Source organism: Prionailurus viverrinus, chromosome A1 (assembly GCF_022837055.1).
Source record: "Prionailurus viverrinus isolate Anna chromosome A1, UM_Priviv_1.0, whole genome shotgun sequence".
Lineage (NCBI taxonomy): Eukaryota > Metazoa > Chordata > Mammalia > Carnivora > Felidae > Prionailurus > Prionailurus viverrinus.
This window is the reverse complement of record NC_062561.1, coordinates 145792431-145812625: the sequence shown is the minus strand read 5'-3', so window position 1 is coordinate 145812625 and position 20195 is coordinate 145792431. Positions and strand designations below refer to the sequence as shown.

The 20195-nt window shown below is 36.7% G+C and overlaps 1 protein-coding gene across 4 annotated transcripts in view; it reads left to right on the top strand.

The window, feature by feature from the left end:
• The window catches only part of SSBP2 (single stranded DNA binding protein 2), a 323509-nt gene that overhangs the window by 233673 nt on the left and 69641 nt on the right, over positions 1 to 20195 (top strand). For all 4 annotated transcript variants that reach the window (XM_047861083.1, XM_047861074.1, XM_047861088.1 and 1 more), the window contains one exon: positions 13641 to 13700. In XM_047861083.1, the coding sequence (XP_047717039.1) occupies positions 13641 to 13700 (60 nt within the window). The remainder of the gene's footprint in view (positions 1 to 13640; positions 13701 to 20195) is intronic.

The following is a 20195-nucleotide window of genomic DNA, read 5'->3' as shown; positions in this document are numbered from 1 at the left end:
CCATTGTGTATATAAACCACAATTTCTTTATCCATTCATCAGTGGATGGACATTTAGGCTCTTTCCATAATTTGGCTATTGTTGAGAGTGCTGCTATGAACATTGGGGTACAAGTGGCCCTATGCATCAGTGCTCCTGTATCCCTTGGATAAATTCCTAGCAGTGCTATTGCTGGGTCATAGGGTAGGTCTATTTTTAATTTTCTGAGGAACCTCCACACTGCTTTCCAGAGCGGCTGCACCAATTTGCATTCCCACCAACAGTGCAAGAGGGTTCCCGTTTCTCCACATCCTCTCCAGCATCTATAGTCTCCTGATTTGTTCATTTTGGCCACTCTGACTGGCGTGAGGTGATACCTGAGTGTGGTTTTGATTTGTATTTCCCTGATAAGGAGCGACGCTGAACATCTTTTCATGTGTCTGTTGGCCATCCGGATGTCTTCTTTAGAGAAGTGTCTATTCATGTTTTCTGCCCATTTCTTCACTGGGTTATTTGTTTTTCGGGTGTGGAGTTTGGTGAGCTCTTTATAGATTTTGGATACTAGCCCTTTGTCCGATATGTCATTTGCAAATATCTTTTCCCATTCCGTTGGTTGCCTTTTAGTTTTGTTGGTTGTTTCCTTTGCTGTGCAGAAGCTTTTTATCTTCATAAGGTCCCAGTAATTCACTTTTGCTTTTAATTCCCTTGCCTTTGGGGATGTGTCGAGTAAGAGATTGCTACGGCTGAGGTCAGAGAGGTCTTTTCCTGCTTTCTCCTCTAAGGTTTTGATGGTTTCCTGTCTCACATTTAGGTCCTTTATCCATTTTGAGTTTATTTTTGTGAATGGTGTGAGAAAGTGGTCTAGTTTCAACCGTCTGCATGTTGCTGTCCAGTTCTCCCAGCACCATTTGTTAAAGAGGCTGTCTTTTTTCCATTGGATGTTCTTTCCTGCTTTGTCAAAGATGAGTTGGCCATACGTTTGTGGGTCTAGTTCTGGGGTTTCTATTCTATTCCATTGGTCTATGTGTCTGTTTTGGTGCCAATACCATGCTGTCTTGATGATGACAGCTTTGTAGTAGAGGCTAAAGTCTGGGATTGTGATGCCTCTTGCTTTGGTCTTCTTCTTCAAAATTCCTTTGGCTATTCGGGGCCTTTTGTGGTTCCATATGAATTTTAGGATTGCTTGTTCTAGTTTCGAGAAGAATGCTGGTGCAATTTTGATTGGGATTGCATTGAATGTGTAGATAGCTTTGGGTAGTATTGACATTTTGACAATATTTATTTTTCCAATCCATGAGCAGGGAATGTCTTTCCATTTCTTTAAATCTTCTTCAATTTCCTTCAGAAGCTTTCTATAGTTTTCAGCATACAGATCCTTTACATCTTTGGTTAGATTTATTCCTAGGTATTTTATGCTTCTTGGTGCAATTGTGAATGGGATCAGTTTCTTTATTTGTCTTTCTGTTGCTTCATTGTTAGTGTATAAGAATGCAACTGATTTCTGTACATTGATTTTGTAGCCTGCAACTTTGCTGAATTCCTGTATCAGTTCTAGCAGACTTTTGGTGGAGTCTATCGGATTTTCCATGTATAATATCATGTCATCTGCAAAAAGCGAAAGCTTGACTTCATCTTTGCCAATTTTGATGCCTTTGATTTCCTTTTGTTGTCTGATTGCTGATGCTAGAACTTCCAGCACTATGTTAAACAGCAGCGGTGAGAGTGGGCATCCTTGTCGTGTTCCTGATCTCAGGGAAAAAGCTTTCAGTTTTTCCCCGTTGAGGATGATGTTAGCTGTGGGCTTTTCATAAATGGCTTTTATGATCTTTAAGTATGTTCCTTCTATCCCGACTTTCTCAAGGGTTTTTATTAAGAAAGGGTGCTGGATTTTGTCGAAGGCCTTTTCTGCATCGATTGACAGGATCATATGGTTCTTCTCTCTTTTTTTGTTAATGTGATGTATCACGTTGATTGATTTGCGAATGTTGAACCAGCCCTGCATCCCAGGAATGAATCCCACTTGATCATGGTGAATAATTCTTTTTATATGCCGTTGAATTCGATTTGCTAGTATCTTATTGAGAATTTTTGCATCCATATTCATCAGGGATATTGGCCTGTAGTTCTCTTTTTTTACTGGGTCTCTGTCTGGTTTAGGAATCAAAGTAATACTGGCTTCATAGAATGAGTCTGGAAGTTTTCCTTCCCTTTCTATTTCTTGGAATAGCTTGAGAAGGATAGGTATTATCTCTGCTTTAAACGTCTGGTAGAACTCCCCTGGGAAGCCATCTGGTCCTGGACTCTTATTTGTTGGGAGATTTTTGATAACCGATTCAATTTCTTCGCTGGTTATGGGTCTGTTCAAGCTTTCTATTTCCTCCTGATTGAGTTTTTGAAGCGTGTGGGTGTTCAGGAATTCGTCCATTTCTTCCAGGTTGTCCAATTTGTTGGCATATAAGTTTTCATAGTATTCCCTGATAATTGTTTGTATCTCTGAGGGATTGGTTGTAATAGTTCCATTTTCATTCATGATTTTATCTATTTGGGTCATCTCCCTTTTCTTTTTGAGAAGCCTGGCTAGAGGTTTGTCAATTTTGTTTATTTTTTCAAAAAACCAACTCTTGGTTTCGTTGATCTGCTCTACAGTTTTTTTAGTTTCTATATTGTTTATTTCTGCTCTGATCTTTATTATTTCTCTTCTTCTGCTGGGCTTAGGCTGCCTTTGCTGTTCTGCTTCTAGTTCCTTTAGGTGTGCTGTTAGATTTTGTATTTGGGATTTTTCTTGTTTCTTGAGATAGGCCTGGATTGCAATGTATTTTCCTCTCAGGACTGCCTTTGCTGCGTCCCAAAGCGTTTGGATTGTTGTATTTTCATTTTCGTTTGTTTCCATATATTTTTTAATTTCTTCTCTAATTGCCTGGTTGACCCACTCATTCGTTAGTAGGGTGTTCTTTAACCTCCATGCTTTTGGAGGTTTTCCAGACTTTTTCCTGTGGTTGATTTCAAGCTTCATGGCATTGTGGTCTGAAAGTAAGCATGGTATAATTTCAATTCTTGTAAACTTATGAAGGGCTGTTTTGTGACCCAGTATATGATCTATCTTGGAGAATGTTCCATGTGCACTCGAGAAGAAAGTATATTCTGTTGCTTTGGGATGCAGAGTTCTAAATATATCTGTCAAGTCCATCTCATCCAATGTCTCATTCAGGGCCCTTGTTTCTTTATTGACCGTGTGTCTAGTTGATCTATCCATTTCTGTAAGTGGTGTATTAAAGTCCCCTGCAATTACCACATTCTTATCAATAAGGTTGCTTATGTTTATGAGTAATTGTTTTATATATTTGGGGGCTCCGGTATTCGGTGCATAGACATTGATAATTGTTAGCTCTTCCTGATGGATAGACCCTGTAACTATTATATAATGTCCTTCTTCATCTCTTGTTACAGCCTTTAATTTAAAGTCTAGTTTGTCTGATATAAGTATGGCTACTCCAGCTTTCTTTTGGCTTCCAGTCGCATGATAAATAGTTCTCCATCCCCTCACTCTCAATCTAAAGGTGTCCTCAGGTCTAAAATGAGTCTCTTGTAGACAGCAAATAGATGGGTCTTGTTTTTTTATCCATTCTGATACCCTATGTCTTTTGGTTGGCGCATTTAATCCATTTACATTCAGTGTTATTATAGAAAGATACGGGTTTAGCGTCATTGTGATGTCTGTATGTTTTATGCTTATAGTGATGTCTCTGGGACTTTGTCTCACAGGGTCCCCCTTAGGATCTCTTGTAGGGCTGGTTTAGTGGTGACAAATTCCTTCAGTTTTTGTTTGTTTGGGAAGACCTTTATCTCTCCTTCTATTCTAAATGACAGACTTGCTGGATAAAGGATTCTTGGCTGCATATTTTTTCTGTCTAGCACCCTGAAAATCTCTTGCCAATTCTTTCTGGCCTGCCAAGTTTCAAAAGAGAGATCAGTCACGAGTCGTATAGGTCTCCCTTTATATGTGAGGGCACGTTTACCCCTTGCTGCTTTCAGAATTTTCTCTTTATCCTTGTATTTTGCCAGTTTCACTATGATATGTCGTGCAGAAGATCGATTCAAGTTACGTCTGAAGGGAGTTCTCTGTGCCTCTTGGATTTCAATGCCTTTTTCCTTCCCCAGTTCAGGGAAGTTCTCAGCTATGATTTCTTCAAGTACCCCTTCAGCACCTTTCCCTCTCTCTTCCTCCTCTGGGATACCAATTATGCGTATATTATTTCTTTTTAGTGTATCACTTAATTCTCTAATTTTCCCCTCATACTCCTGGATTTTTTTATCTCTCTTTTTCTCAGCTTCCTCTTTTTCCATAACTTTATCTTCTAGTTCACCTATTCTCTCCTCTGCCTCTTCAAGCCGAGCTGTGGTGGTTTCCATTTTGTTATGCATTTCGTTTAAAGCGTTTTTCAGCTCCTCGTGACTGTTCCTTAGTCCCTTGATCTCTGTAGCAAGAGATTCTCTGCTGTCCTGTATACTGTTTTCAAGCCCAGCGATTAATTTTATGACTATTATTCTAAATTCACTTTCTGTTATATTATTTAAATCCTTTTTGATCAGCTCATTAGCTGTTGTTATTTCCTGGAGATTCTTCTGAGGGGAGTTCTTCCGCTTGGTCATTTTGGATAGTCCCTGGCGTGGTGAGGACCTGCAGGGCACTTCCCCTGTGCTGTGGTGTATAACTGGAGTTGGTGGGCGGGGCCGCAGTCAGACCTGATGTCTGCCCCCAGCCCACCGCTGGGGCCACAGTCAGACTGGTGTGTGCCTTCTCTTCCCCTCTCCTAGGGGCGGGATTCACTGTGGGGTGGTGTGGCTCGTCTGGGCTACTTGCACCCTGCCAGGCTTGTGATGCTGGGGATTTGGCGTATTAGCTGGGGTGGGTAGGCAAGGTGCTCGGGGGCAGGAGGGGCAGGCTTAGATCGCTTCTCCTTAGGTGATCCACTTCAGGAGGGGCCCTGTGGCAGCGGGAGGGAGTCAGATCCGCTGCCGGAGGTTTGGCTCCGCAGAAGCGCAGAGTTGGGTGTTTGCGCGGAGCGAGCAAGTTCCCTGGCAGGAACCGGTTCCCTTTGGGATTTCGGCTGGGGGATGGGCGGGGGAAATGGCGCTGGCGAGCGCCTTTGTTCCCCACCAAACTGAGCTCTGTTGTCAGGGGGCTCAGCAGCTCTCCCTCCCTTTGTCCTCCAGCCTTCCCGCTTTCCGAGCAGAGCTGTTAATTTCTGACCTCCCAGACGCTAAGTCGCGCTTGCTGTCGGAACACAGTCCGCCCGGCCCCTCCGCTTTTGCAAGCCCGACTCGGGGGCTCTGCTTGGCCGGCGAGCCGCCCCTCCGCCCCGGCTCCCTCCCGCCAGTCCGTGGAGCGCGCACCGCCTCGCCACCCTTCCTACCCTCTTCCGTGGGCCTCTCGTCTGCGTTTGGCTCCGGCGACTCTGTTCTGCTAATCCTCTGGCGGTTTTCTGGGTTATTTAGGCAGGTGTAGATGGAATCTAAGTGATCAGCAGGACGTGCGGTGAGCCCAGCGTCCTCCTAAGCCGCCATCTTGCCGCAACTCCCGGGATTTTGTAATTATAATGTAGTATCTTGTTGGGGTCAACACTTTGCTCCTTACCTGTCCTCTGGAAAATATAAATTATCCTATTTAATCAAGCAGAATTCTCCCCTCTAATTTATAACTATGTTCTCACTAGACAAAGCAGATATACTGTGCTAATACTGTGGCTTACTGTTTACATTGTCAATAGATATTGTGTATTTAAAAAAAATTTTTTTAATGTCTATTTATTTTTAAGAGAGAGAGAGAGAGAGAGCAGGGGAGGGGCAGAGAGAGAGGGAAACACAGAATGCAAAGCAGGCTCCAGGCTCTGAGCTGTCAGCACAGAGACCAACGTGGGGCTTGAACTCATGCACTGCGAGATCATGACCTGAGCCAAAGTTGGATGCTTAACCAACTGAGCCACCTAGGTGCCCCAATATTATCTATTTTTAACAAGACACATTGGTCAAGGGAGATTTTACACAAGGGAACGAAACTTTATTTTGTGCTGGTTTTTAGTCTTCCATCAATGTTGTTCATTCTTTTAGTCAATGAACCAGCTATGGAACCAACCAAATATTTACTGAATGCAGCTCTGTGCGTTCTCTCTTAGAATGTGCTAACTGCTTCCTTTCCTTTCTCATGAACCTCACTATAAGTTATCATATTATAATGAACAGTCTGATTATAATGGTGATACGCTTCTAATCATTCCACATCCATTTATCACCATTCCCCACTCATCTTCTATTCCCTTTTGGCATGTGACTTAAAAACATAAATAAGTACAGTCAAGACAACATATATTATCAAAACCCTACCGAAAGTATTTAAGAGAGCTAGAGGTTACTAAATTTATTTTATTTCAATTGTTGCATTGCTTTTAGTTCAGTGAATCAAGAGCACATGCTAATTAGTGCTTTGTATGCAAATAAACTTACTTACCTGAAATACCACTGCCTTTTCAGCTTTTCCTGGTTGAGTGGTAACTAGCAAGGGTAAAGAATTCTGCCTTAAGTGAATGGTAGCACCATTGCTGGGGGGCCAAGGAGAAAGTGCCAAGTCAGGCAGTTTATTTATGGTCCCCCGGTTGTATGTGTACCTGCCTTCATTCTGTAAAGGTATTACTGGAACTGTTTTCTCTGTAAGAAAACTAAAATGGCAGGTAAAAAATTAGGTCTTTGGTTTTCTTTACAGAGTAAGGAGGCTGATCTAGTAAATTCTAAAAAGTACAACTTTGTGCTATAAAATGTGTCAAAAAGTTACATTCAAATAAAATTTGATAAGTCAGATTTTATTATAATTGTACAATAGAAAGCTTATAAAACTTCCATTGAGTAATTTTGTGAAGAAGTCACTGTTTGAGTATTCATTTTTTAAATATTTTTAAGTTCATATTTTCTTAAACTTGGTAATTGTTTCTTTGTATTTTAAAAAGATACTATTTCTTTCAAAATTATAAGCAAATCTTACATGAATAATTTTGTCCTAAAAAATTTCAGTTATTTTATGTTAGGTAAGTCCTGTAAAATTGTATGTTTTAGAGCAATCTTCAGAAGAGCAATCTCACTTGCAGGTAGTATGAGGAAAGAGAAAGAGCTGGTTTCTTCTAATTCTTGTTCTAAATGTTACATTTGTCCATTCTAAAGAAATCAGTATTATCTTCCCTTTGTCAGTGATTTTTTGTAAATTGTGGTTTGAAAATAAAATATAGTATATAGAAAAATTGTATAAAGAATATACAAGTATGTAGTATATATAGTATATAAATGGTACACAGAGAATGCTTAAGTGGGATTTTAAAGCCACTCATTTTTAATGATTTTAAATTTTCTTTATTATCAGTTTATTCTCAAAGGCTAATATTTAAAGAGTTTCTAAAGCCATTCTGAAATATTTAAAATAAGATATAAGGTGATTTATGTATTGCCACCTCAATTTTAAGGATTCTTGTGAATACCAGTTTTATTTTATGGATTAATTTCCCTAGCATTAAGATAATGACTTGCTCTGCAATGGTTTTGTGTTCTTTCCTCTGAAGTGGATTTCCTTCACACCAGGGCACACATTATACTACAGTGTACGGAATCCTGTATGATGATGGTGTGAACAAAGTGCTGAAGAAATAGAAGGAAAGTCTTGATTTTTAAACAGACCCTTGGGGGATTACTAGAAATTTACTTGACAGAGAAAGAATACATGGTAATCTCAAGAAGGAGAGAATATTCTGGTGTTGAAAAGTCATATTTATGTTTTCTAAAAACTATTAAAATATTAGAAAATATTATGGTGAGGAGTGCCTGGGTGGCTCAGTCAGTTAAACATCCAACTTCGGCTCAGGTCATGATCTCACAGTTGGTGAGTTCGAGCACCACATCGGGCTCTGTGCTGACAGCTCAGATTCTGTCTCTCTCTCTTTCTCTGCCCCTCCCCCACTCACACTCTGTCTCTCTCAAAAATAAACATTAAAAAAATTTTTTAAAGAAAATATGATAGTGGCAGATGGTAGTTGCACTTGTGAGCACAATATGATGTATAAACGTGTTGAATCACTGTGTTGTACACCTGAAACTAATGTAACATTGTATGTCAACTATGCTCAAATACGCTTAAAACTATACTCAAAAAATAAATATTTTTAAGTGTTTGTGTTGAGAGAGAGAGAGAAAGAGAGCACATGTGCACAAGCGAGGAGGGGCAGAGAGATAGGGGAGAGAGAATCCTAGGCAGACTCCATTCTGTCAGCACAGAGCTTATTGCTAGGTTCAGTTTCACAAACTGTGAGATCATGACCTGAGCCCAAATCACAAGTTGGACGCTTAACCAACTGAGCCACCCAGACACCCCTTACCGTATATATACTAAAAGAACTTAGGGCTTAAGTGGTTCTTATCTTAGCACCTGTAATTTCAGGACAGGTAAATAAAACAATTCCATTGGGGACACTTGGCACCTTCAGAGAAGCAAAGAATCAGACTGAGCAATCTAACTTCCAGGTAGTACGAGGAAAGAGAAAGAGCTGGTTTCTTCTAATTCTTAGGGAATTGTGATAGAGCACTAGGGTTTATGAAAGATCAAATAAGAGAGGCAGACTACCCTCCACTACCAGAAACGGCAAAGAATAAAGGAAAATCTCTCTTTTAGGGAAGCAGAAGTTTAAAATTCCATGAATAATTCTTGATATAATGGATAATAGTAATCCTTTAAGATTGAGTGACATTCATTCTGAAATAAATTCTGATTCTCAATGGTGTGATCTTTACTTAGGGGAAATGAACTGGACACTTGGTTGGTATTTCTATTGGAGGGTTGTTTTTGTTTTGTTTTTTTCCTATTCTCTTAGTCACCAAATTTTATTGATTTTTTGGATTTGTGCATGCATGCTTTTATTCCTTTTACTTTGAGTTATTGCATTCTTTCTGGGAAGATGGCTGAAACATGTAGAAAGGAGAGTTTATGCCTTTATGGAAATGTAGTTTCCATATGTCAGAATACTAACAGTGGTACTTATTTTATCTTGTGTTATAAAGAACCTGACTGCATGAGTTTTGCCTAATTTGGAAAACTTTTTAAAAGCATAGCCTTGACTTTCATTCACTCATAGCACTGCATGTTCTATCAAGTAAGGATGATGTAATATGACTTCTGAGTGAAGGCACCAGATTGAAATACTATTTTTTGTGGGTTTTCACTGGTACTTGCCATTTGGTGAAGAGAACATTCTATTTCTTTAAATTAGTGGACTAATAGAGAAAACAGTTTTTCCAGAAAATTGTTTTTCCCACTAATTATAATAGTAGAACCTTAAAAATTCTAATCCGAGGGCAGTGATCTTCATCTGCTTTGTTCACTCATATGTCCAATGACTTACTCCATTACTGCCTTTGTAGGTATTTAATATATATTTGTTGAATAAAAGAATCACTAGTATACTTTTTAATTGATAAGTTGAATTTTTTTTATTCTTCCAATGGGCCTTTGATCGGAACCAAATGCATCCTTGTCTGTTGGAGTATTTTTTTTTCTTTATGTTTTCCTTTTCTCTGGAAAGCATAGGAGTAAGTTTCTCCAGCTCCTTGATGAAGGTGGTTTGTGAGTTGTGCCCATCCCACCCCTACACATTTTAAATATTTGTAGCTATTTGCAATGTAGAAATCTGTATACTTAAGGGTAATGCTGGAAATAACAGAATAATGGAGTTTTGTTTTTCTTTTTAATTTTATATGGGACTTTAGAGATTCTATAGTCCAACTCTCTCATTTAAGATGGAGAAAATTAAAGGCCGAAGATTTTTTAGCTCAGGGCCCCTCTGCTAATTAGTGTTACTACAAAACTAGAACCCAGTCCCCTGACTCCCAAATGTTTTTTTTCACACACCTTATAAATAGCCTTTTGAAGGTGAAGACTTTTTCCATTTAAAATATTGATTCACCATCATGACATCTTCAAGCAAATATCTTAATGCCCAAACTATTAAAAAAAAAAAACTTTCTTCCCCAAGTAAAAGAGTATTTTATAGCCAAAAATTCTTTTCAAAAACCTGTTCTTCCCAGGCTATTAATGCAGAGAGTACTAACATGTCTATCAGTAGATATACTCTATAGTATCAGTAGGCAATCTCTTATATCAATAATTTAAACTTGTTTTCATATCTTGAATTGTATTTGCAAGGAAATTGGCTTCTGAATAGTGGAGTACAAATATTATTACAATATTCTCAGTTGCTAATATGCAAACTCTTTGGGGTTCAGTTGCTGTGTCTCTGTCTCAACAAGCAGGCAAGTGAGGACCTGTGTGTTTAACTAGATAACTTAAGGTAAGGATCAATCTGAATATTAAGAACTTATGTTACAACAGCACTAATTTGATATCAAAAGTACTCTACCCATAGCAGTCTTTGTATTTTAAGTAAAAGTAGTGGATTTTTATGTCATCTAGCTTTTTTGTCATTTTTGCTTTAAGTGGATTGTTATTGATTAGAATTTATAAATGGTTTTCTTTTCTTTTTCCAAAAACACCTGTAAATTTGAACTTGGAGGAGGAGGGCATGCATAAGAACTAAATTCACTAAAGAGAGAATCTTTTTCTCTCCCAGTCTCATTCTGTAGAGTTTTGTAGGTTCCTAGGTACCACATGCACTCCCTGTCCTCAGTAGTCTCTTGATGGGTCCTCACAGTCAGATAGGAGTGTATGACAGTCCCATTAAAAGACACTTTTTCATAGTACCATTGATGAGAGAAATTCCTCTTTTCAGATAGTCCATTAAATTAACACTATAACATCATTTTACATTCGGACCAATATGTAAATCTCAAATGCTCTATTTCAAGTAAGGTACATCTCAATTTTTTCCTCAGTATTTGATAGTAATATTTTGAACATAATTTCTACCTCGTATTCCATTTCAAACTGAATTTAATAGACAGGAATCATCAGTAACCTATTTTTATTTCTCCATGTCTGAAAAAGTAAATTGATAAACTTTGGATTCATGAGTATGTCATAAAACATCACTTTGTGAAAGAAAGGCAAACATTCCAAAACCAATGACACAATACTTAATTTCCTAGTTTTTAAAATTAGTCCAGAATTTAAAAGGCAGTTCCATAAATGAAACTGGGTGATTAGAAATATAGCAGACGGTGTGTGAGTATTGGGATAAGCTTCTAGTTGGCAGTATAGTTAACTAACTAATTCAATTTAGAGTAGAGTTTAGAAAGGATTAAAGAGAAACAGCTTTGATCAAATATGTGAAAACTAACATTATTGAAATGTTAAAATTGGAATACCCACTTTGTCACCAGAGATGACAATAATACCTGAATAAACCAGTATTTCTGTCCATTTAAAATAGTATCCTGATTAACAAAGAAGATTAGTATGTAAGAATATATGATAATTGTATGATTAACATATAAGAACACAGTAATAAAAAAACTGAATTGTTTGTTTAACTCTAAAGTTCCTCTTGTTGGAAATTATTATTTCCAACAATTACAATTTCTTGTCAAAATTATCTAAAATAAAATCTTCCAAGAGATATTATAGAAGTAGTCTATACAGCATTAACTTGTTAGGATTTTATTTTTCAGATGGTGCTTTTTAAAATAACCCTGCTTTTATTTTATTTTTTTTTTCAATATGTGAAGTTTATTGTCAAATTGGTTTCCATACAACACCCAGTGCTCATCCCAAAAGGTGCCCTCCTCAATACCCATCGCCCACCCTCTCCTCCCTCCCACCCCCCATCAACCCTCAGTTTGTCCTCAGTTTTTAAGAGTCTCTTATGCTTTGGCTCTCTTCCACTCTAACCTCTTTTTTTTTTCCTTCCCCTCCCCCATGGGTTTCTGTTAAGTTTCTCAGGATCCACATAAGAGTGAAACCATATGGTATCTGTCTTTCTCTGTATGGCTTATTTCACTTAGCATCACACTCTCCAGTTCCATCCACGTTGCTACAAAGGGCCATATTTCATTCTTTCTCATTGCCACGTAGTACTCCATTGTGTATATAAACCACAATTTCTTTATCCATTCATCAGTTGATGGACATTTAGGCTCTTTCCATAATTTGGCTATTGTTGAGCGTGCTGCTATAAACATTGGGGTACAAGTGCCCCTATGCATCAGTACTCCTGTATCCCTTGGGTAAATTCCTAGCATTGCTATTGCTGGGTCATAGGGTAGGTCTTAAAATAACCCTGCTTTTAAAATGTAGCCAAGAACTGCAGGTTCAGTTTCTAAAATGTTTATAGAAAATACATTATAAATGTGGAATTTAATTATGTAAAATACTAAAGATTTGGCTTGCCCAAGCTTTTGTTAAATTGATCCTTAGTTTATATTACTTCATTCTTAATATATTACTTCATGATATGCAACCATTTAGAATGGATAATTTACTTATGTTACATGAAGTAATAATCTTGAATTTAAATAAATTATATAGTGTGATGTAAGTAGACAAAATTATAGAATTTTTCTATAGAGATGAAATTTTGAATAATTTTAGGAATACACTGAAAAATTTGATACACATAAACTTTGAAAAATTTGGTGCCCATATCTGAGTGATCAAAAATATTCATCCACTCATTGTTGGGATGATATTTTTAGGATATTTTTCAGACATTTTTTGAACTGGATGGAGTCAACATATCTTAGCAGGATCTGATTCATCTAACAAGATAAACTGCCTTGAGTTTTAATATAAGACCATTTTTTTCTTTCTTTTAAATACACAGCTCATAATCTGCTAAGCTTAAAATATGCAAATAAATTATTTTAACTTTAAAATTTATAATCTATTTTGAATTATAACAAACACTTGAGAAAGGAGAGGCAAAGCTCTTTTAACCACAAAGGATATATGGAAAAGAAATTTCTTTACCATTTTAAAAAGCCACCAAAAAAAAAAAGGTAAAAAATTTGGCAACGTTAAAATTATTAAAGGAAATTGATAACCAAACTGGATAATTCAGTCCAAACTATATGTTCAGAACCCAATTTACATAATGATATAGTCAATAAGTCTGTTCCTGAAGTCTTTGCTAAGATTCAGTTGCCTAAATCTCCTTATCTTTTTTTGCCAATTAAATGTCATTATCTTAATAAAATTCACATTAAAATTTTTTTTTTGCTTTAGTCATCTTTTTTTAATGTTTATTTCTGAGAGAAAGGGAGAGCGTTAGTGGAGGAGAGGCAGAGAGAGAGGGAGACAGAGGCTTGGAATCAGACTTTGAGCTGAAAGCAGAGAGGGCCTCATACGGGCTCGAACTCATAAATCATGAGGTCATGACCTGAGCCGAAATCAAGAGTAGGACACCTAACTGACCAAGCCTCCCAGGAGCCCCAGCTTTACTCATCTTTGGTGTTTTTATATTTTCTTTGGAAAATGTTCTAGATATTCTACAAAATGAAAAAATAGGACGGTAATTTTTCTTAAAAGAGTTTATTCTACTGAAAGCAGCCACATAGGGAAATAAGTTGACTTATGTTTTGTATAATTCTCCAATTCTTTAAAACAGTTTATTTTCAGATCTCTATTTTACATTGTGTCATTTATGTTTTGTTTTATTTATTTATTTGTTTTACTTCAATAGCCTTTTATGTCACCTCGGTACCCTGGAGGTCCAAGGCCCCCATTGAGGATACCTAACCAGGTAAGATTCGTGTGCTACTTAAGTTTCTGAGTTTTGTTGTTGTTGTTATTGTTATTGTTTTTAAGATTCAATAAAGATCTTAAAAATGTCATGAATATTTCTTACCTATAAAAACATTAAATTCTTCTTTCTCTATCCCATTTAATGCTACTTCTAGTAACATATAATCTATTTCAAAAATTGGCAAACTACTGTCCATATGTTGACTGACTGTTTTTGTAAATAAAGTTTTATTCAAAAATAGCCATGCTCTTTCATTCATGTATTGTCTGTGACTTCCTTTACACTGCAGTAACAGATTTTTGAGCGGTCAGATATTTACTATCTGGATCTTTACAGAAGAAAAGTTTGTTGAACCTTGGAGTCTACTCTATACCCTGAACTTAATTGTATATGTATGTGTGCGTGTGTGTGTGTGTGTGTAATTTTGGTAAATGCTAAATACTTTTATTTAAAGATGGTAATAAAACTTTCTATAGAATGAACATACTTCGGTTTATTTTTGTATAATATGCTCTCAACATCATGGTTGCAATACATCAGTTTTGCCCAAATATAGTGATATCTCGGGTATATAAATACCTGCTTGTGGAAGGGTTAGATCTATTAATAAATAAATTGTTAGCAATAGATCTTCCAACTTTTTTTACCTACTAGAGCTCTGCGATTTCATAAGCTTTTATCCTTACATAGTTCTTTTATCAATACCATAAATACTTATTTGCTAAAGAGAATAATGCACAGTTTTTACTTGAAAGGAGTTTATAGTTTAGTTTCAGGATACAGAACGTGTGCATTTACATAACACAAGAAGAAATTAAATGCCTAATTTTATGAAATAGTTATGTCAAGATAATTGTTTTGTTACTTTCTTTAATTCTGTTATTGTATACCTCAGCATTTTCCGCAATCTAAAGTAAACCCTGTTATTCCACAAAATTCTTTTTCATTCTTACTCTCTTTCTGTCTCCACTTCCTTTCTGACCAAAAATACAACAAAGTTGTGCTTACTAACATATTTCATAGCAACAGAGTTCTGCTTCTCCTCTATTAACTCTTACTGAAATTATGCTGTGTCCTTGAAGTGTCCCAGTTTGCTGTTTTTTTCTGCTTTTAGTGCACAGCAAGGAGTGCCAGCACCCACATCCACCCCCAAGGGAGAACTTGAAGCAGGCAGTGATGCTGGATGATCTCAGGGTTATAGTGCTGGGAGGCCTCACATTAGCAGCTGGAGGAGTTTTTTCCTTCAGACTGAATCTGCATTCAGTACATAGGGCCAGGGAAACACGGCATGAAATAGGAAAAGGAAGTGCACAGATGCCAAGTGTTCTAACATATGGAGATTTTATTTTCTCTGTGGGTGAACCTATGTATATTGACAGTCAGATCCCCTTATATAGGTGCCCGAATCTTTTAAATTTCCTTCTAAAGGATGGAAAGTTGTATCTTTCATTGGGGTCTTCATAATGTTTCAGACATCCCATCCATAGCTTTGTATGTTATATAGATCTAAGAGGTTCCTGAAAATGTGAATTAGGGAAACATGAATTTCTTGTACCAAGTATGTTATCAGAAATTTTGACTTCATATATTCTGTATCAATGAAGAAATTCTTAAGGGATTATTGCTTTCGCATCCATTTGACATTGTTGAAATGCCTGCCATGTCTAACATACAATGCTAGGTTCCATATGTACAGAGACTTATATAATGAAAAACATACTTTGTGAAAGAGGAATAAGTTATGGAATTGTAAACCTAGACTGAATATGTTTTTAAGAACAAGTATAGGTTGCTTTTGGATTTATAAAAATGTTTTAAAAATTTAAAGATAATAAAGAATTATCATACAGGCTCTTTTTCCTCAAGAATCTTAAAGTCTTTACCTAAGTGTTTTTTAAAATAATTGTACTCATATCTGAGTGGCTCTTTTTTGTCTACTCATCCCCCCCCACATTTATATAGTTAAACTTTATTAATTCAAACATCTATCTTTCAAATTTATAATTTTACATTTATACTATTTTAAAAAGAATTTTCTGATCAAATTAATTGTGTTAATAGTGTAAACATAATGTTTTACAAAATGTTGAACCTAGTTAGGAGCATGACCTTTCCAAGCAACAGAATGTTTCTTCAATTTCTTTACATAGTCACTAACGTAGAATCAGAAAAACTATATTTGGTGATTAATTGGAATGTTGCATATAAAAACAACACAAATACGTTTTTTATTTCATCTTCATTTAAAATGATCATAAACTAATTAAAATTTGTTTTATTGATAGATTATATCTAAGAAAATAAAAAGTGAAATACTCTTCAATGGTGTTGGCTTGTCATTTTGAATATGTAAAAGATATTCCTTTAATAAACAGATTCTTCAGAATTTATAACTACTAATGATTAGACTGTAGATTTTTTTTAAGATTTTATTTTTAAGCAATCTCTACACCTAACACGGGCCTCAAACCCACAAGCCCAAGATCAAGAGTCACACACCCCACCAAATGAGCCAGCCAGGTGCCTCTAGACTGTAGATTTTCACTTGAATTCTCCTGAGATGGTTTTAATGGTTCTCAAGTAACTTCACAACAGTTTATACTGTATATATATTTATAGTACAGGGTATTTGGAACTTGTTATAATATCACTCTGCCAAAGGAAAAATAATACAAGAAGGGGTAATGGTCTCTAAAATGATGGAAGAAAAGTGGGGCACCTGGTGGCTCAGTTGGTTAAGTGTCTAACTCTTGGTTTTGGCTCATGTCAGGATCTTGCGGTTCATGAGTTCGAGCCCCTCATTACACTCTGCACTGGCAGTGTGGACCCTGCTTGGTATTCTGTCTCTTTTCCTCTCTAGCTGCCTCTCCCCTGCTCACTCTCTGGCTCTCTCAAACAAATAAACTGTAAGAAAAATTTTTTAAATAATAATAATAAAATGATGGTAGAAAAGTAAAATGATAAGCATATGCAATGTTGTAAAGAATAAATACATATTAAAACATATGAAACATAGAAATTAAGTCCAAAAAGTATATTTGACTATACAGTTTTACATTGGAATTGGTTCAACCATCAGAAGAGATCATTGGTGTTGAAGCATCTGTAACCTGGAATAGAACAAGTCTTATCCTTCTCTTAGGTAAAACGTTTAACCAGAAAAATTCATAATGTTTATTGAACACTGTGCTGAGGGAACCAAGGCAGCCAGAATACAGAGACTGTTAATGAGTGATACCAAGCATAAACTATTGATTTATTGATCCTATAGAATTTTGAGTTTATACTCTATTTTTGACCATTCCTGAAACTCTGTAAACAGGTATGTGACATAGTTAATGCTGTTGACCATTTTGTATTCCAAAGCTGATTTGGTATTCTAAAAACACAGTGCATCTGACTATTCTATTGAAAGTCTCAAAGGTATTTCTCCATTAGCAGATGAATAGTTAAATTATGGTATATCCAAATGGTGAAATAATATGCAGCTATTAAAAAGCATATTATAGAATTACACTTATTGATATGATAAAATGTTAATGATCTATTACCAACTGTAAAGAAGGCATAAAGGTCATGTAGTATATCACCTTTTCTTTATCACTATACAAACTCAGTTTCCCCCACTCATCATACACAGACACACACAGACACACACACACACACACACACACACACACACACACACACACATTTGTCAAAGATTATCAAGATATGTCCTTTATTTCTGGATAGTAGAATTATGAGTGCTTTCTTTGTTTATTTCTGCATATTTTTATTTAAAAATTTTTTTTAATATTTATTTATTTTTGAGAGAGACAGACAGAGAGTGAGCGGGGAAGGGGCAAAGGGAGACAGACAGAAACTAAAGCAGGCTCCAGGCTCTGAGCTGTCCACACAGAGCCCAACATGGGAGTTGAACTCACAGACTGCAAGATCATGACCTGAGCTGAAGTCAAATGCTTAACTGACTGAGCCACCCAGGTGCCCCTATTTCTTCATTTTTAAAGTTTGCATTGAAAAAGTATTTCATTTGTGATTAGAAGATATTACTTGTTAATTTTGTACATAGATAAAAGTATAGATGTTTTATTCTTTTAGTTATTCAATATATAAGATTATTCTCCATTAATATTGAATATATAGTTCTTACATGATGAAAAGAAAAACATAATATATGCTAAGGATAGGCAAATCTTTAAAAAAAAGACTTTTCTTCATCACTTTTCATAGAGAAACTATCAACAGGCATTTGAACAGAAAAAAATTGTTGGGATGTTTTCTCAGATACTGAAAATAAATTTTACATTTCCTGTATAACAAGGTATCTATATTTTAAAATGCACTTTGTGTTCTATTTTCAGGATAAATGCCATTTAGCATGGCCTTTCCCAATAGTTTTGTCTTGGTAAAATTTTCCATATACAAAATCCTACTTTTGTTTAATGATATCAGTGTAAGAACATAAGAAAGACCTCAGCTGCATAAGGCAAAGTATGTTCTATCTTGAGTAAATAATAGTAGTCTTCTAGCTGCAATTGTAAGGATGACCATTGTAAATCTTTAGCTATAAAAATTAAATGTTGCACCTGTCTAATATAAATACTTAATAAAGTATAGTTTTTTTGGCCAGTTCAAAATATTCCTTTCTGTCATTGAGATCTTATTTCTTTGTTGTTATAATAATTACACTATTAATGTATTTAAATTATTATTTGAAATCCATTGAAACACATTTAAAAACCTATTTTCCTTATAACTTTGAATTATGAGTGTATCCTGAGATATATACCCTTTCCAATTCCTACCTTTGTAAGACACAGGAAATTAACAAATTCAAAATGTCTGGAACAAAATAAACTTCATTCTCCTTCCCAAACCAAGAAAACTTTACATAGCAAATGCTGTGCAGTCTTACTCAATTTAAGTTACAGGTATATAGAGCTTTTTGGTATAATAATTACTTCTTTTGCCAAAACATCTTATTATCTTATAAAATTTTTATCACAGATACTCCCTTTTTAGACATAAACTAATACAAAAAGTGCATTGCCGGGGCGCCTGGGTGGCGCAGTCGGTTAAGCATCCGACTTCAGCCAGGTCACGATCTCGCGGTCCGTGAGTTCGAGCCCCGCGTTGGGCTCTGGGCTGATGGCTCAGAGCCTGGAGCCTGTTTCCGATTCTGTGTCTCCCTCTCTCTCTGCCCCTCCCCCGTTCATGCTCTATCTCTCTCTGTCCCAAAAATAAATAAACGTTGAAAAAAAATTTTTTTTTTTTTAAAAAGTGCATTGCCATGTATTTGATTGGAAACTTCTTTGGACTATATGACATCTCTCAGAAATATTCAGGGGCACCTGGGTGGCTCAGTCATTTACGCACCCGACTCTTTTTTTTTTTTTTTAATGTTTAGTTGTTTGGTGAGAGAGAGAGAGAGAGCATGAGCAGGGGAGGGGCAGAGAGAGGGAGACACAGAATCTGAAGCAGGCTCCAGGCTCTGAGCTGTCAGCACAGAGCCTGACATGGGGCTCGAACTCACGAACCATGAGATCATGACATGAGCCAAAGTTGGACACCCAACTGACTGAGCTGCCCAGGCACCCCTAAGCGCCCGACTCTTGATTTTGGCTCAGGTCACAATCTCAGGATTGGTGAGATCGAGCCTGGCGTCAGGCTCTGCACTGACAGCTTGCAGCCTGCTGGGGTTTCTCTCTCTCTCCCTCTCTCTCTGCCCCTCCCCTGTTCTCTCTCTCTCTCAAAAGAAATAAACATTTAAAAAGATTCAGTCATTCAACAGATATTCGTTGAGGTTTAGTATGTGCCAGACACCATTCTACTTGTGGGCAAACATCAACAAACTAATGAGAATCCCTCTTATTGTGGAGTTGGCATCCTAATGCAGTGCTGCCCAATGGAACTTTTTAAAACTTTATTAATTTTAATTTAACTGGCTGCATGTGGCAAAGGGCTGTATATTGGATAGTGTATTTGCAGTGGTTAATACATAGAAAAAAGAGGGCACCTACATATCTCCGACTGATTTTGGCTCAAGTTGTGGGATCAAGCCCCACACTGAGCATGGAGATTCTCTATGTCCCTTGAGATTCTCTCTGTCTCTCTCTCTGCCCCTCTCCCCTGCTTGCATGCACTCTATTTTTTTTCATTTATTTATTTATTTTGAGAGACAGACTGAGCAGGGGAGGGCCAGGGAGAGAGACAGAATCCTTAGCAGGCTCTGCACTGCCAGGGTGGAGCCTGAGATGGGGCTCAAAGCCACAAACCATGAGATCATGACCTGAGCCGAAGTCAGATGCTTAACCAACTGAGGCACCCAGGTGCCCCATGAATTGTGCTTTGAAGACGAATATCTTTCTATACTGAATGTAACATTTCTGTATTTTGATATCTTTTCTACTGATAGTGCCTTTTTCCAGGAAAAAAAAAAAAAATGACTGTGGTGTTATTGAAAGGACCTCAGTTGTGTCAATCATCTTA